Below are 19,118 nucleotides of genomic sequence, written 5' to 3' on the forward strand. Positions count from 1 at the left end.
TGAACTTTTCCCATTCATTCTCTCATAGGGATATACATTGTGATACTAGCCTACATTAAATAAACATACACATTAATGTTTACTACTTATTGAGGCAAAAACGTCAGCATATTTCTTAAAATGAATGTGATTTGCATAATTATTTGAGGATGCCAGCACTGTGTTTTATGCATTAATTGTGCTTTAGAAAGAAAGGTAATTGTTATTTATTATTGGGACTTACTTACTTACTTACTTTACACACACACACACACACACACACACACACACACACACACACACACTTTTATGATCAAAAGCCAAGGATAATAATTGTTTGCAGCTGTACAAAACACTCGCGCGAGACGGGACCTTATCGCCATAGCAACTCCCGCCCATCGGTCCGCTCGTCACTTTGAACATTTATTTTTTAATGATTTTTTCTAGTCGCAGTTGTAGCCTAAACCTTACGAGTCAAAAGTTAAGTTAAGCTATAGCCTCTACAAGCATGCAGTAAGCTACACATAGAAAGTAGTAGGCTATATGTGGGCCTACTTCAAGATAATGGTGGTGAGGAGATGAGAAGAGAGAGTGACGGATGACCAACAATGATGGTAGGTTTATAAGTTAATCAAATAATAGGCTAATACAGCATGACAGCATACAGCTAACTATTTTGTTTTCGGTAGAAGAGGCTACACGTCAATATGTTGGTGGAGAATTTAAGCTAATGCTATCTGTTTACAGCGTTGTGTCTTTACCGTGAACTGTCCGATGGGTCCGTCTACTTGCTGGAATGGAAAACGTGACTGAAAGCGTGAGGGAAGTTTCAGATGTGGAGACTCGTGACAGGGATTATTATCACCTCACAGGTATAGTACACAAACTACCGGTGGTTTAATGGTAACAGTTTGTCAAAAAAACAAAACTCTTTAAACACAGCCGATCTGGATTTGTGGTTAGCTAACGGTGTTCAATGTTACGGGATTAACACACGTCAGTAACAAATTACGGTAGCTTGATGTGTTCCGGTCATATTTTATTTTTATTTTTTTTAAGATATTTTTTGGGCATTTCTATGTTTTATTGATAGTGTAGAGACAGAGTTGAAATTGGGCAGAGAGGGGAGTGACATGCAGAGAACGACCGCGGGCTGGAATCGAACTAAGGGCGCCCCCTATATTTGACCTGTTTTAATTAAGAAAATATTTATATAGGACTATAAAAACATATCTTTGTGTGTTAGTGTGTGTGTGTGTGTGTGTTAGTGTGTGTGTGTGTGTGTCTAACTAACGGTTGACTTAAAACATGAGGGAAGTTTCAGATTTTGAGACTCGGACTGGGATTATTTTATTTTCACCTCACAGGTAAAAAAAAAACAGTGATTTATTATGGCCACAATTTGTCAAACACGCTCTTAAAACACACAACCTGTCTGTGCGTTGTTCCCGGGGTCACACATTAGCCTATTGTGTTTTTGGGTAAAATTAATAGCAAGTCAGGGGCCGCCCTTAGCTCAGTTGGTAGGGCGTCCCCCCCCCCCCCCATGGGCCTCGGCCAGCAGCGGACCCGTGTTCGATTCCAGTCCGCGGTCGTTCTCTGCATGTCACTCCCCTCTCTGCCCCATTTCAACTCTGTCTCTACACTATCAATAAAGCAGAAAAATGCCAAAAAATAAATAAATAAAAAAAAATAAAAAATAATATCAAGTCAAAGTTTCTTATTGTCAGTTCTGATATAAGACAGACGTTTATCTCTGACCCACAGTGCAATAGGAACGATATGACGTGTTTCAAGTGAAAAAGAAATAGTACCAGTAGTAGTAAAAAAAAACATTTTTTAAATTTAAATTTAACATTTTTAAATATAAGATAATCACAAATGTGTATTCAGTTTTATTAATTTATTTTCTTGAACAAGGCTTCAAAACAGTGGCATAGGCAGTAGTAATTTAGGTTGCAGGCCAGTACAAAAGTGAATGTGCCATATTTTATTTTTCCTAGATTAAAAAAAAAGACTCATAGAAACTTGAAATTGAAACAGAAAAATCTTACTTTCAAAGGCAATGACAGCCAAACAGGCTTTACAAACAGCTCAAACAAATATCACATTCAGGCTTAAAGACCTACTTCACCGGTGGGAATATGAAGGTGTATAGAACTCTGAGATCCTATGCAGTATAAATATACATTTGCAAAAATGTTAGAAATCGGTTCATCCTAGCCTGAGAAAAGGCAGAAAGAGTGTTTTATGGTCTCACTGTCTATCCCTACATTTTACCATGTGTGACATCAAACATGGGAAAATGTAGGGTTAGGATTAACAGGACAGCTTGGCCAAGGGAAGACTGAGGGAAGACTAAGGGAAGAAAAATCTAATTCATTATATTCAGTGTTGGGAATAACGCCGCTTAAAATAACGGCGTTAGGTAACGCCGTTATTTTTTCAGTAACGGGGTAATCTAACTAATTACTTTTTCCATCGTTACAACGCCGTTATCGTTACTGAACGTTAAATGCGGTGCGTTACTATGAATTGATTGAATAAACTGTGTAATCCGAACGCACCCCTGGCTCCATACTACACAAACTGCTAGTGAGGAGACCGGTGTGTTTTAAGATGTGTTTTATTCAGTGTGGATGACATTATAACTGTCAGTTAGCGCCGTCACGTCAGTCAGCCGTAGCACCTGTTTAGTGAAGTTTCTTTTTCTTTCTCTGTTGTGTGAGCGTGCGCGTTGCCGCAGTAACCACCTATCAATCCACGGTTAATAACGTGCTCTCCCTGAGTTTATTTGCATCGCCCTTGTGAGTAAGTGCATTGAATTTCCTGATCTCTATACATTATAATTTATGCACGTTATTAAACGGCCTTGATTCGCCGGTTGCAACAGCTGTTTAGCGTGTCATCACGAGCCGAATATTGCTACTGTTCTTTTCCTGGGATCTGTATGCTGCTGTGCATGTTAAAGAAGGAAATAAACATAGGATAAATCCTTACTCCTCCTCTCATCGTCTCATGCTTCATAGTCTGACGTTTTTGGCCTTAAGTGTTGTTTTAGCCGACACCCCTGAAGTGAATCCAGTGATATAGCAGATCAGCACGGTACATTCAGCAGTTTCCTCTACTAGGCTACTTTTGTTGAGAACAAAATACTTGAAGTGCAGGATAAACCTCTTGCTGTCTGTTGATGTGCAATAAATATTGAAGGTTATGTAGCCTACAAGTAGGCTAGGCCTACCTGTCTGTTCTACTCATTTCAACTGACTTGTGAAAACTGCTCAGAAAAATCCAAATTTGTTGACATATGCCTATAGCAACTTTTTTTTTACAGTAGGCTAAAGCAAATAGTTACTTTCCCTAGTAACTAGTTACTTCTATTATAAAGTAATTCCGTTACTAACTCAGTTACTTTTTGGAACAAGTAGTGAGTAACTATAACTAATTACTTTTTTAAAGTAACGTTCCCAACACTGATTATATTAAAATAGCGATTTTATAATGATAGAACGCCGGTTCCGTATGGGTGAAGTATTCCTTTAAATATAGTGGTAGCAGAGTTATAAATCCACCAAGCAGAACACTGAAAAAATAAATGTTCTCCTTAGTGACCAGACTGATTTAGAGATTGTTAGTAGAATACTGTCTAGTTTACACAATTTGTTTTCAATACCTTCATGCTGACTTGGCCATATTATTGAAAATTATTATAAAAAATGTAATTAAATAAAATTAGGCTTAAATTAAAATGAAACCTGACCTATCTTCTAGTTATTGGTCCTTTATATTGTATATTGCATATTCATATATTTCTTTCTTGGCATTCAGTCTGTGGAAAACAAAGGAAGAATTTCATTGTGTGATTGAGAACATGTTTCTTTTTGTGCATATGACAATAAACACTTTGAATCTTGAATCTTCAGATTTTCCCCCAACATAAATATACATTTTTAATATTTGAATATCCTTTTAAATGTGTTTGTTAAAGAGCGGTGACTCAGATTTGTGTCTGTGTAATCGTTGTAATAATCAACTTCTCTAGATTACCTCAAACAGGCTCATTTCTAGTCTCCATAATACTGATTTTCTAACCAAGTTCATGTTTTTTTTTTTCTCTTTTTTTTTCTACAGACGATCCATCCCTGACGTGAATGCACCAACTGTAAGTCTGTTTAATCGTTAAGTCTTACTGTGTCTTTAACTGTCTCACTGTGAACATGTTGATGATTTTGATCAAATATCAGGGTTTCCCCCAAGTGTATTCCATCATGGAATCCCCATGGATTGTGGGTCTGAATCGCCTAAATAACATGCTGTTTTCAACACTAAAAATGTCCGGTTGTAGTAGACATCCGGGTATTTCTAACCATACTAAATCTGGCCACAAGAATCAGGACATCCTAAATCTTTTTTCAACATACTAAATAGTAGATAGTAGAAAGTATGGGGACTGGAACACAGGGTCACTGTCAGTTTAATGAAGACGTTTAAAAATTCAAAAGTCTGTAACTCAGCTGGTCTGATAATCTCTTTCCTCACCTCAGATGGATTTGTTTAAAATCTCCTGCAAACACCTGTACTGCCCTCTAGTGGCAGAGAGCAGACACTACAGTCTCATTAAAGCTGGAAAAAAAAGAGTTGAAGCTTTCAGGCAAACAGACAGAGATTTCTTGGTGTCTTTTCGAGTTGATTATTTTCCCCCAATAATCCGACATTTTATTATCGTCACTGTAAAAACCAAAACAATATAAACATGCATCACATTTAGATGAATTCCAAAGCCTTTTATTTTAACTGTTTAGAACTGTTTCTATACATGAATTCAAAACCGTTGTTAACCGATTGAAGAAAAAATTCTAAATGGCCATCCCTACACTGGACAGATTATGATTTCTATATCATCTATATTTGTATTTTTTTCCATAGTACTTTTTCCTAAATTGAGACTGTTGCCTGAAGTTCTCCTTCCAATCACCTGCAGACTTACTGTGCTTTCGTTGGTGGCTGACTCTGAAAACACACTCATTTAAATATCGATGTAACACTAAATATGCACATTGCACAATGCTGCTCTCCTTAGCAGATAAAATATTATACAAAATAAAATAATATCGATCACAAAAAAAACCTCAATAGCTTCTTTTCTGGACCATCTGCCGTACAAAACGCCAATACTCCCTAAAAACGGTCCAATTGTATTGTAAAGGCCTTTTTCCTCACCTCCAATGGAGAGTTTTCGTGGCATTTCACAAGTTTGTAGCTGAATCACGGAGATCTTCAAACAGACGCACAGTTTTGATCGAGTTTCGACTGCAAAGGAAAAGGCGCTTTGGAGGCCGCGACCACGCTGAGTGGATTTGGATCTAAAGATGATTTTACAGACTGTGCAGCAGCCATTCCCTTCATAGGTAAGAAAACCCACACACACACACACACACACACACACACACACACACACACACACACACACACACACACACACACACACACACACACACACACACACAGTGTACTTTTGTTTTTGACGTTGAGTTTAAGGTTGCTGGGAGTTGTAGAGTGAAATGTTTATTTAAGTCAGAGGTCTAAATAAGCTAAGCGTGTCACTGTTCATTTCACGGAAGGTCAATTTTTTTTTGCTGTTTGTCCCTGTAAAGATGGAGCCAGGGATTCTGGAGAACGCTTGTTGTCAAAATCACTTTTTGTCAAAATCAGTGAATATCTCCTCATGATCCACTACCTGTCCATACTGTGTCCTGAAAGAAAAGTTCAGTGTTAATACACAGCCTAGGCTCTGTGAAAGGGCATGTTGCTAGCTATGGTGGCCCCCTTTGTTTACATACCAGTTTACACAGAGTCTAGGCTGTGTATTAGAACTGTATTTCTTTTCAGCACACACACAGTACGGACCGGTAGCGGATTGTAAGGAGATACAGTAGTCTCTGATTTTGACAAAGTGATTTTGCCAACAAACATTCTACCTTTAAGGACCCGTAGTTGTGATACCTGCTAACATTAGACCACTTTGTAAACACCACTTTTTTTTTTTAAGATATTTTTTTGGGCATTTTTATGCTTTATTGATAGTGCAGAGACAGAGTTGAAATGGGGCAGAGAGGGGAGTGACATGCAGAGAACGACCGCGGGCTGGAATCGAACCCGGGTCCGCTGCTGGCCGAGGCCCATGGGGGGGGGACGCCCTACCAACTGAGCTAAGGGCGCCCCGTAAAAAAATACTTTTTATTCAAACTTAAATCTGAGTAGTAGGGTGTAATGAATGCTCGTCTCGTGCGTCCATAATCATGGTGAAATTGTTAAAACGATAACGATAATCGCCTCGTATGTAACGTGATCTAGTTTTATAGTTTTGTGTGTTTTGTGGTATAACGGTGGCGAGATGCAGAGGACTCGTGACGCCTGTCTTTTACTTTTTTCTTGTGATGTGTTCTCGATACTTTTTGAACCATAAAATGAAAATAATCTGATATTTTGTTCAATATGGTGAATGAATTAAGGGGAAGGCAATATTAGGCGATGGTGGTTAACAGCTGTAGTTAGCTCCTGAAAAGAGCGCGGTAATCGAGGCAAATATTGTAAACTCAACCCCTGCGTTCCGAATCTCATACTTTCTACTACTAGTATGTAGAAAAAAGATTTAGGATGTCCCGATTCTTGTGGCCAGATTTAGGATGGTTAGAAGTACCCGGATGTCCTACTTCATCCGGCCAAGATTGTTAGTGTTGAAAACTGCATCCTATTTGGGCTATTCCGACCCACAATCCGGTGCGCACGTGAAGTGACGTCACATCGACGAAGCCTCCATATGAAAACAAACGGGATGCGACGGATATAAAAGCAAGAGGCAAGATCAAGGCGCAATGTTATGATGAAATAAAAAGAGTAAAAGTATGTCCCAATAGTATGCCTACTGCATCCTAACTAGATTCTTTGTATCGTCGGATGTAGTATGTAGAATAGAAAAATGAAAGAGTATGCGATTCGGAACGCAGGGAATGTTTCTAGGCGACAGTTTTTCCCCTAACATGCTGAAGTGGAATTATGTTACTCACACACTTATTATCAAGTTATTGTTAATGATTGATTACTTGATTACGACCATGTCAAACAAGTCTGAAATCCTTTTTATTCCATATACATTGTGCTGGGCTTTATTTTGACACTTTTGTAAATGAAACAATCTGTTTGCTTCAGTTTTTCTGTTTGAAAGCCTTTTGTAAACATACTTATTTTGTCTTTAGGAGAAACATTGCTGCAGAGTCCATTCATGAAACAAACTATCTGGAAAAATCTCCAACCAAAAAACAACCTGTTTAACCTGGGCCAACTCAGTAACACAAGGTCAGTACTAACTTCCTTTCCTGTTGAGTTCAAAGGTGTGCAACATGTGTAATAGTCCTTGTGTGGGCTCCAGTGTGATGTGAACATTTTTTGGGCTCTATTTTTTGGGATTTTTCTGAGCTCCTTGCACCAGTGTCGGGGGTGGGGGGGACGACGACACCAGTTTGTAAACGCTGCCATACTGAGAAATACAGAGAGAGTTTTGTGGAGTTGATAGGCTTGGTTCCTCAACCTTCATAGCAGCAACAGTACAATATAAAGTAAGTCAAGATAGGAAACCATAAGTAAAAATATAAAAATAAGTAGCAGCATCAGTAATAATAAGTAATGAGGTGTAATAAAGTGGGAAGTGTAGGGTGACGACATCAGTTTACTGAGAAATACAGAGAGAGTTTTGTGGAGCTGATAATAGGCTTAATCAACTTTGTGTCAACTGGTTTGCTGATGGCTTAAATGTAACAGACATTCATTGATATGAAAAAGTTACGCACAATAGCTATAAAAATTCAGTACTAACTTAATTTTCTCTTGAGGTCAAAGTTGTAAACATGTGTAATAGTCCTTGTGTGGGCTCCAGTGTGATGTAATGTGGACAGTGGGGATTCTGGTTTCATCATGTTTACTGAACGGTTTCATAGTGACGAGTCTCACCGAAGCAAAACAGATATTTACATCTCTAACAAACACAAGGCCGGACCCAAGAGACTGTGGACACTCGGACAGATAGATAGATAGATAGATAGATAGATAGATAGATAGATGGATCGATAGATAGATGGATAGATGGATCGATAGATAGATAGATAGATAGATAGATAGATGGATAGATGGATAGATAGATAGATAAACACAACACAAGGCCGGACCCCAGAGACGACTGTGGACACTCGGACACTCTGGAGGCTAAAACCAGCTTCAACAACAAGCCAATTAGCATTCTGTTTCACCGGGCATCATGGGAGGACACCATGGTTACTGTTTATGCTACTTTGCTTCCTCGAGGACTCTCTTCTTACATTCCACGGAAAGTTTGCGGACCTAATTACCCTCTCGGTAAACTGATGTCGTCACCCTACACTTAACACTTTATTACATCATTACTTATTATTACTGATGCTGCTACTTATTTTTATATTTTTACTTAGTTTTTTATGGTTTCTTATCTTTACTTACTTCATCTTGTACTGTTGCTGCTATGTGAATGTTGAGGAACCAAGCATAAGAATTTTAACTCTTGTGTACTCAAATTTGCCTCAGTGGGCTTTACATTCCATACAATATGATACAATATGACACCCTGCCCTTACACCCTTAGCTCGGCTGAGAAAAAACTCCCAGTAAAAAAAACCTTTACCGGGATTTTTAAGAAATCTCAGGCAGAGTCGACACAGTAAGGGATCCCTCTCCCAGGACGGACATACTGCAATAGATGTCATAAGTAGAGAAAAATCACGAAGGAATTTGTACTGACTACTGTGCACTTTGAATGGCCTTGTGTCTGAATTGTGCTGTACAAATTAACTTGCCTTGCCTTACTGTACAATAAGATGTGATAAAAGTGATTCTGGTTTAACTGACTGTAAATTCATCTTGCAGTACAAACTCAAATCGTCTGTTTCAATCCCTTTTAATCTTTACAGACCAATGATTAGTAAGTAAGTAAGTAAGTAAGTAAGTAAGTATGTATGTATGTCCAGGTGCAAGTAAGTATATACATTTTTTCCAAAGAAAAATGTACAAACAAGTTACTGAAGCGAAACAGGGCGCTGTGCTTGCACAATAGCCTGTGTTAATAGTGACAGCAATGAGTACAATATATGAGCACCCTCCGTATTTCTCTCGGTTCTGTTATTCCCCGTTACTCCCGACGACACACAACTAATTCTCCAATCTGAAACGCAGGAAGCAGCACGAATCCGTCTGACTGACATAGGACCTGATTTAGGAAAATCACACCACTCACAAGAGGTGGTCCTCACAGAGGGTCAGCCATAGTACAGCGCCCTTGGAGCAGTGTGGGGTTAAGTGTCTTGCTCAAGGACACAATAGTAGTTACCTGATTTAGGAAAATAACCATTATAAGAGGATTCCTAAAGTTAGGATTTGCTTCTGTAATATTAAATAAGAAAAAAATTCTAATTTAGAGTCTCCTATCTCAATTTAGGACTTAAGACAGTAAGTTTCTGTAATATGGCCCCTGCACCCTACGTCCTGGGCCAGGTGTTATTTGCATTATACTTACTCCCAACTGGCGAATATTACACAATTTTAAAGACATATCTTTTCATTGTAATTTGTTTAAGTTAAGTTACTTTATTGGTCAATTAACAGAAGGCTTTATTTAAATGTGTCTTTTGGCATATCCCCTATCACACCACTCTCCAGAGGGGGTCCTCACACAGGGTCAGCCATAGTACAGCCGCCTGTTGCTTTAAATCTTATGGGATACCACTATCTCCTTTCCTTTCGCATAGGTTGGTCAGGAGTAACCTATGCTAAAGGAGGGTTAAAGGATGCATCGAGGCTCCTTTCCTAAGCATTTTGAGAATTCGAACCACGTATCTGCCAAGTACTTCCGGGTCATCTCGTTAGGAAAGGAAATTTCCTATGCAAAAAAGAGAATCCGTAGAGGCCTTTAAAGAAAAACTTAATTTTTTGATTTTTTTTTTAAAGAACACAAACACACAACTGCAAAAGTAAACACACAAACAAAAGACAAAATAAAAAAATGAAAATAACATAGTGTACTCTACTCTCTACTCTACAGGTTTCTATGGACATTGTTTACACTAAAGGTAAATGTTAAAAATAAAAACTCAAAAAGGTGTCATGACGGTCACGTTCATCGAAGCAGGAGGCTATTTCCTTATTCCAAACCTTAAGAATAATTTTTAGGATAAAGGATAGACAAAGCTTTATTACGACCAAAATCTGTTGTTGTTGTGATGGGACTAGAATGGCTGTTTCTGGGTTGGGATGGAGAGTGTGTCCGTAGACTAGTCTTGTCCTTTATCAGCATATGTTAAGCCTACCCTCCATGATCTGGACGTATCAATAGGCAGCTCCGAGTTGGCTCGACTTGCATGTGCCGTCGGAAGTAGCGGATGCAGTTCGTTTTCTAGTATTATATTGAAGGCCTATTAGAAACATATTTGTAGAAGAGCTACACATATCTTTCTTGTTATTTTACGAGATAAGTCTACTTTTAAGTGATAAAACAATACTTTTCGATCCAAATAAAGGAGGTTTAGTATTTCTCCCTTTGCATAACAAATATGATAGGCCTAAAGAAAGTTAAAGTAGGCCTAGGTTAAATTTCAAAACAGAGTAATTTCAGTAATAAGAATGTAACGTTGATGAAGTGTATGTACTGTAGGCCTAATAAAATATCCCTTTTTTTTTAGAGATGAACATGATGAACTGTATTATGCTGATGTCTAACATTTAACATAGCCTACAATTCCCAGAGACCATTTAGATCAATGTCAATTAGGCTATGATTTAATCTTAATGGTATAAAGATATCACATCACTACAAAGTAACGTGACTCTAGGTTGTCTTCACTTTTAAATAAATCTATACAGGAGTTAAACCTGCATGCTAATTATTGTTTTTGTATGCCCTAAGGTCATTTATAATGGAAATATTTATATTCATCATGACGTGTTGCATGGTGATGGGGGTTGCATTCTGATTTGAGCATCAGTGCAAGGCTTGTATGAGACTCCTGTCAGTGTCAAGATGTTTGGTTGGATCTAAATGTTTCTGTAGTAGTCTATGGGCCGGTTTCGCAGACATGGATTAAGCCTAGTTCTGGACTAAATTGTACTTTCAATGGACATCCCCCATTCAAAATTACATTTAGTCCAGGACTAGGCTTAATCCATGTCTGTGAAACTGGCCCTAAGTGTGGTGAGTCTGTACTTGTCTTTAGCTACACGTTCTTGTAAATCTGTGTAAAGTTGAAGGACAGGGGCATTTCATGTGAAGTCACCCTGGGGCACCCTAAGGGGTTAATCCGGGCCTGCTACCCTCCATGATCTGGACGTATCAATAGGCCCAGCTAATTTGATGTTCGAACAATAGCAATAGGAATTCCATCTTTGTGTTTTTTTGCATTTCAAAATTGACCTCATAAAGTATGCCACCAAGAATTAAGGTAGTTCGGAAGGCCAAAGGAGGTCAGATCCGGTACTGGCAAGGTGTACCTAATTGAGTGGTCGGTGAGTGTATACATGACATTCTTAATGTTTGAGCAATGGTATTGTATTTTAAAATTGTCCTGTTGCCAATCCTCATACGTCATCGTCCAATGTATCTGTCCGTATCCATCTGAGAGTCTGTCGCCGTCCCTCGACTTGAAACGTTAAAAGAAGCAGAACAGAAGGTCTGAGCTCAGTTAGGAGCTGACTGCAGCTGCGTAACACATCTATGTAAGGATGAGGTGATGTTGTTTCTCTGCATCATATAGACTATAAAGGAGAATGCAAGTTCAGGTAATTTGTGCTATTGGTTTTTACACTGATTAATTAATTGATTTTTTTGTTATTTTGTTTGTGTGAATAAGTGTGCTTTTGCTTCACCTTAGTTTAAAGTGTGAACTACATCTCTGAAAATGGTTTTCTGTTATTGCAATGAATTCTGTTTGTGTCTAACCCTAACCCTAACAAAATCTCACATTATGATTCAGATGAGTTGATCCAATGCATTATTGCTTAAAGGTGCTACGCGGAACTTTTAAGTAATTCTGAAACTGTATAATTTTTTCATCTAATGATCATAAATTATATGTAACAGCAAAAGCGACCATCAGTCCAAAGAATGTTATTTTTATATAGTTTTTCTTAATGCCTTTGTCATAGGTCCCTCACCAAGGATCAACAGCTGACGTGGGACAATGACAAACTCTTCTCAGGTTTCATATTTTGAACTTGTCGCCTACTTTGACACCGGGGTTTTAAAATATTTATATTTCACTATTGTCATGTCTTTATATTGTTTAATTGTTGGTGCCAATGTGTTGCTCATTGTGGTTATCTGTAAGAACAGAAGCTTACATGAACCTATGTACCTTTTCCTTTGCAGCCTGTTTGTTAATGAGCTGTTTGGCAGCACTGCACTGTTTCCATTTCTTCTGATTCAGATTCTGTCTGACATTCACATTGTTTCTCCTGTGTTTTGTTTCTTGCAGATTTTTAGTGTGCATTCCTATGGAACTATAGAATATTTCACCCTAGCTGTCATGGCTTATGACAGATATCTTGCCATCTGTCATCCTCTAGAATATCACACACGCATGACTTTTAAAAAGGTTGTGATCCTCACTGCGTTTGTTTGGTCCTGGAGTGCATTTAACGTTCTTGTGATGATGTCTTTGAGTACTCCTTTACAGCGGTGCGGGAACACCATTCAGAAAGTGTATTGTGACAACTACGCTGTTGTTAAACTGGCCTGTGGTGACACCACAGTCAATAACATATATGGGCTTGTCTACATGTTTACTATAATAATTTTTCTTATAGTTCTGGTGTTTTACTCTTACATGAGGATACTAAAAATCTGTTTTTCTGGCTCCAAACAGACGAGAAAGAAAGCTGTCAGTACCTGCGTACCTCACCTCGCTTCCCTGCTGAATTTTATCTTTGGATCTTTCTTTGAAATAGTCCAGGGCAGATTTGATATGAGTAGTGCACCAATGACACTGCGCATTTTTCTATCATTGTACTGGCTTGTGTGTCAACCGCTTTTCAACCCTTTAATGTACGGACTGAATATTACCAAAATACGCATCATATGCAAAAGTCTTGTTTTTGGGAAAACAATTTAAAGTACGTCCTGTATGTCAAGAATGTGTTTTTTTTTATTTATTTTTTGGCATTTTTAAGCTTTTATTAGATAGTTTAGAGACAGAGGTGAAAGGAGTCAGAGAGGGGAATGACATGCAGAGAACGACCCGGGCTGGATTCTAACCCGGATCTGCTACTTTTAAGGACTGAGCCTCTATGGGGGAGCTTTAACCACTACAACACGAGAGCCCTCCGATTGTAGGTTTATATTGACAATAACTCTATAATTTGTTTTGTGTGGTTTTTGTGTCCTAAATTATGTGAAATTAAATATTTAAATAAAGTTGGTTTGAATCTTTCACTGGCAGTTGTTCAGTCACTAATCACAAACATCCTAAACATATTCACAGGGCGAATGCGTCCACAGTATGTTTGAAGGCCTTGTAGGGGGTAGTCGGAAATGAACTCGACAAGAGTCCATTCCACTCAGAACTTATACACAATCAAAGAAAAAAATATATATATACGGTATGTGGTCCCACTGAGAATGAGATGCACAAATACTATAATTACTTGAGTGTGATAGGAGAATGTAAATTTATATTTTTGTAGATAATTCTACTTGTAACCAACTCTTTCCAAATTGCATTGGTTTGAGGTTCATGGTAGTGCAACATTTTTTTGCAGAGCTACTCTGATTGTGTGAGTGTAAAAAAAGGATGGGCTCGTGATAACTGTTTGTAAGCCTCGTGGTGCAAGCAGTCAAGTCATCTCTCAAATACCTGACAAATTAAAGCAGAAATATTGATGAATTAGGTTTGGTGCGCTTTTTAGCCATCTAAAAGTGTCTGAGTGCAACTGCACTGCCATGAAACACACTAGGTCCGAAACTCCATAACATTTTTTATTTGTCCCTTCAATGTTTCCTTAATAATTTATTTAGATATATAACTCTGGACACATAACTCAATATTAGACTTTAGACTTTAGACTTTAGACTTTATTGTCCCCAAGGGGAAATTCTTTTTCACATCTCATGTACATTTATGGGCTGCACGCCGACAGACAATAGACAGAAACAAAGTAAACATACATACAGGATATATAAACAGGGTGGGACTGGGGTGATTACATTGGAACACGTATGGACTGATACATTAGGAATATAATTGTATGAGTTTAAAAAACAGGATGGCCTGGTGATTAAAAAAACCTACTTTTAAGCCTGGTGGTGTGAGCAGCCACATTTTGATAGTTTTGTCTTAATGAAATACCTGACCATTTAAAGGTGCACAAGGAACTTTAATTTTGTCTTAATTCTTGCACCCCCTTTGGACAAAAGCGCTAGTGTTTTTATACCAGCTGTAGTTCCTGGGTGAGTGTACCCATGGCAAAGTCATTAAGAAAAATATATAAAAATAGCATTCTTTGCACTGATGGTCTCGTTTGCTGTTACATTTAATTTATGATCATACGAGGAAAATTTTTACTTTTTCAAAAATATTTTAAAGTTCCTTGTGGCACCTTTAAGGAACAGTCCACATCCCATTTTTTTAAGGTTGTTTACATAACATTTATGAATTTCTTTGTCTATAGGTGTGCAGTGTTTTACACAGGTTGAGAATTTACCATCACATACCGGATAGATAAAGCTTTCGTTCGACCATAAGTCTCTAGTTGTTGTGATGGGACTAGATTGGCTGTTTCTGGGTTGGGATGGAGAGTGTGTCCGTAGACTAGTCTTGTCCTTTATCAGCATATGTTCAGCCTATCCTCCATGATCTGGACGTATCAATAGTCCCAGCTAATTTGATGTTCGAACAATAGCAATAGAAATTCCTTTTTTGTCTTTTTTTTTCATTTCAAAATGTATCTGTTGACAATCCTCATAAAGTATGTCACCAAGAATTAAGGCAGTTCGGAAGGCCAAAGGAGGTCAGATCCGGTACTGGCAAGGTGTACCTAATTGAGTGGTCGGTGAGTGTATACATGACATTCTTAATGTTTGAGCAATGGTATTGTAGTTTAAAATTGGCCTGTTGCTAATCCTCATACGTCATCGTCCAATGTATCTATCTTAATCCATCTGAGAGTCTGTCGCCGTCCCTCGACTTGAAACGTTAAAAGAAGCAGAACAGAAGGTCTGAGCTCAGTTAGGAGCTGACAGCAGCTGGGTAACACATCTATGTAAGGATGAGGTGATGTTGTTTCTCTGCATCATATAGACTTTATAAAGGAGAATGCAAGTTCAGGTAATATGTGCTATTGGTTTTTACACTGATTAATTAATTGATTTTTTTGTTATTTTGTTCGTGTGAATAAGTGTGCTTTTGCTTCACCTTAGTTTAAAGTGTGAACTACATCTCTGAAAATGGTTTTCTGTTATTGCAATGAATTCTGTTTGTGTCTAACCCTAACCCTAACAAAATCTCACATTATGATTCAGATGAGTTGATCCAATGCATTATTGCTTAAAGGTGCTACGCGGAACTTTTAAGTAATTCTGAAACTGTATAATTTTTTCATCTAATGATCATAAATTATATGTAACAGCAAAAGCGACCATCCGTGCAAAGAATGTTATTTTTATATAGTTTTTCCTAATGCCTTTGTCATAGGTCCCTCACCCAGGATCAACAGCTGACGTGGGACAATGACAAACTCTTCTCAGGTTTCATATTTTGAACTCGTCGCTTACTTTGACACCGGGGTTTTAAAATATTTATATTTCACTATTGTCATGTCTTTATATTGTTTAATTGTTGGTGCAAATGTGTTGCTCATAGTGGTTATCTGTAAGAACAGAAGCTTACATGAACCTATGTACCTTTTCCTTTGCAGCCTGTTTGTTAATGAGCTGTTTGGCAGCACTGCATTGTTTCCATTTCTTCTGATTCAGATTCTTTCTGACATTCACATTGTTTCTCCTGTGTTTTGTTTCTTGCAGATTTTTAGTGTGCATTCCTATGGAAGTGTAGAGTATTTCACCTTAGCTGTCATGGCTTATGACAGATATCTTGCCATCTGTCATCCTCTAGAATATCACACACGCATGACTTTTAAAAAGGTTGTGATCCTCACTGCGTTTGTCTGGTCCTGGAGTGCATTTAACGTTCTTGTGATGATGTCTTTGAGTACTCCTTTACAGCGGTGCGGGAACACCATTCAGAAAGTGTATTGTGACAACTACTCTGTTGTTAAACTGGCTTGTGGTGACACCACAGTCAATAACATATATGGGCTGGTTAAAATGTTTACTATGATACTTTTTCTTATAGTTCTAGTGTTTTACTCTTACATGAGGATACTAAAAATCTGTTTTTCTGGCTCCAAACAGACGAGAAAGAAAGCTGTCAGTACCTGCGTACCTCACCTCGCTTCCCTGCTGAATTTTATCTTTGGATCTTTCTTTGAAATAGTCCAGGGCAGATTTGATATGAGTAGTGCACCAATGACACTGCGCATTTTTCTATCATTGTACTGGCTTGTGTGTCAACCGCTTTTCAACCCTTTAATGTACGGACTGAATATTACCAAAATACGCATCATATGCAAAAGTCTTGTTTTTGGGAAAACAATTTAAAGTACGTCCTGTATGTCAAGAATGTGTTTTTTTTTATTTATTTTTTGGCATTTTTAAGCTTTTATTAGATAGTTTAGAGACAGAGGTGAAAGGAGTCAGAGAGGGGAATGACATGCAGAGAACGACCCGGGCTGGATTCTAACCCGGATCTGCTACTTTTAAGGACTGAGCCTCTATGGGGGAGCTTTAACCACTACAACACGAGAGCCCTCCGATTGTAGGTTTATATTGACAATAACTCTATAATTTGTTTTGTGTGGTTTTTGTGTCCTAAATTATGTGAAATTAAATATTTAAATAAAGTTGGTTTGAATCTTTCACTGGCAGTTGTTCAGTCACTAATCACAAACATCCTAAACATATTCACAGGGCGAATGCGTCCACAGTATGTTTGAAGGCCTTGTAGGGGGTAGTCGGAAATGAACTCGACAAGAGTCCATTCCACTCAGAACTTATACACAATCAAAGAAAAAAATATATATATACGGTATGTGGTCCCACTGAGAATGAGATGCACAAATACTATAATTACTTGAGTGTGATAGGAGAATGTAAATTTATATTTTTGTAGATAATTCTACTTGTAACCAACTCTTTCCAAATTGCATTGGTTTGAGGTTCATGGTAGTGCAACATTTTTTTGCAGAGCTACTCTGATTGTGTGAGTGTAAAAAAAGGATGGGCTCGTGATAACTGTTTGTAAGCCTCGTGGTGCAAGCAGTCAAGTCATCTCTCAAATACCTGTCAAATTAAAGCAGAAATATTGATGAATTAGGTTTGGTGCGCTTTTTAGCCATCTAAAAGTGTCTGAGTGCAACTGCACTGCCATGAAACACACTAGGTCCGAAACTCCATAACATTTTTTATTTGTCCCTTCAATGTTTCCTTAATAATTTATTTAGATATATAACTCTGGACACATAACTCAATATTAGACTTTAGACTTTAGACTTTAGACTTTATTGTCCCCAAGGGGAAATTCTTTTTCACATCTCATGTACATTTATGGGCTGCACGCCGACAGACAATAGACAGAAACAAAGTAAACATACATACAGGATATATAAACAGGGTGGGACTGGGGTGATTACATTGGAACACGTATGGACTGATACATTAGGAATATAATTGTATGAGTTTAAAAAACAGGATGGCCTGGTGATTAAAAAAACCTACTTTTAAGCCTGGTGGTGTGAGCAGCCACATTTTGATAGTTTTGTCTTAATGAAATACCTGACCATTTAAAGGTGCACAAGGAACTTTAATTTTGTCTTAATTCTTGCACCCCCTTTGGACAAAAGCGCTAGTGTTTTTATACCAGCTGTAGTTCCTGGGTGAGTGTACCCATGGCAAAGTCATTAAGAAAAATATATAAAAATAGCATTCTTTGCACTGATGGTCTCGTTTGCTGTTACATGTAATTTATGATCATACGAGGAAAATTTTTACTTTTTCAAAAATATTTTAAAGTTCCTTGTGGCACCTTTAAGGTACAGTCCACATCCCCTTTTTTAGGTTTACATAACATTTATGAATTTCTTTGTCTATAGGTGTGCAGTGTTTTACACAGGTTGAGAATTTACCATCACATACCGGATAGATAAAGCTTTCGTTCGAACATAAGTCTCTAGTTCAGGGGTGTCAAACATACGGCCCGCGGGCCGGACCCGGCCCGCGAGATGATTTGATCAGGCCCGCGACCTGTAGAGCATAAATTTCTGAGTATGTCAAAAAAAAAAGTAAGTCTCTAGCCCATTCCTGTGAGGAGTTATGAATTTTTAAAGAAATAACCGAAATGCTCACTCCTGCCGCTAGGGGGCAGCCTAAATAAAAAAAGCACATTTTAGCAACGTGGGAAATGGTAAATGGCAATCCTGCTTCACCGCTATTAATGTTTCCTACAGTGCTTTATGGCAAAGTAAAAACCAAAAAAAAAAAAACATTTTTATTTTTAGTACATTTATTTTATTACTTTTTTATAAAAATAAAACTATTTTTATTTTTAGTGCTGAACAATTAATGTACTAGCAAGCGTGGTGTGTCTGCGGCTCTGTGTGCGCAAAACGAGCAGGAGCATGCTAGTGTAGGCCTACAAGATTTATTTCCTAATTTTCAATGCTGCTTTATTTTTATGTTTTAAATTGGGAAAAACGAATTCCAAAACAACCAATAACCTCTGTATTTAAAAATAAATCAAAACAGTAGAAGTTGCACTTTTATTTAATTGTATTTTGTCTGCATGTTTGCACAAAATGTGTCCCTGTACATATAGTAAACAAAATTGGACAACTGTAAGGTCAGTGCCTGTTGTATTTGTGTATTCAAATAAACAGTTGTTTATTTCATTAGTGCACATTGGCATCTTTGAGCAAAATACCCCCAAAATTTTTGCTGCGGCGCTGCGCGCCGCACC

The 19,118-nt window shown here is 37.9% G+C and overlaps 2 protein-coding genes across 2 annotated transcripts; both read left to right on the forward strand.

The window, feature by feature from the left end:
- Window positions 1-12,233: 12,233 nt before the first annotated feature.
- LOC307248506 (olfactory receptor 4B13-like) lies at window positions 12,234-13,163 on the forward strand (the record flags this gene model as incomplete). The annotated part of the gene is made up of 1 exon (XM_080024901.1): window positions 12,234-13,163. The coding sequence occupies one exon, from the start codon at window positions 12,234-12,236 to the stop codon at window positions 13,161-13,163; it is 930 nt and encodes a 309-aa protein (XP_079881027.1).
- Window positions 13,164-15,775: 2,612 nt separating this feature from the next.
- LOC307248507 (olfactory receptor 6N1-like) lies at window positions 15,776-16,705 on the forward strand (the record flags this gene model as incomplete). The annotated part of the gene is made up of 1 exon (XM_080024902.1): window positions 15,776-16,705. One exon carries the CDS (start codon window positions 15,776-15,778, stop codon window positions 16,703-16,705), a length of 930 nt encoding a protein of 309 aa, XP_079881028.1.
- Window positions 16,706-19,118: the final 2,413 nt, after the last annotated feature.

Source organism: Ammodytes marinus (assembly GCF_949987685.1).
Source record: "Ammodytes marinus genome assembly, chromosome: 3".
NCBI classification, from domain to species: domain Eukaryota; kingdom Metazoa; phylum Chordata; class Actinopteri; order Uranoscopiformes; family Ammodytidae; genus Ammodytes; species Ammodytes marinus.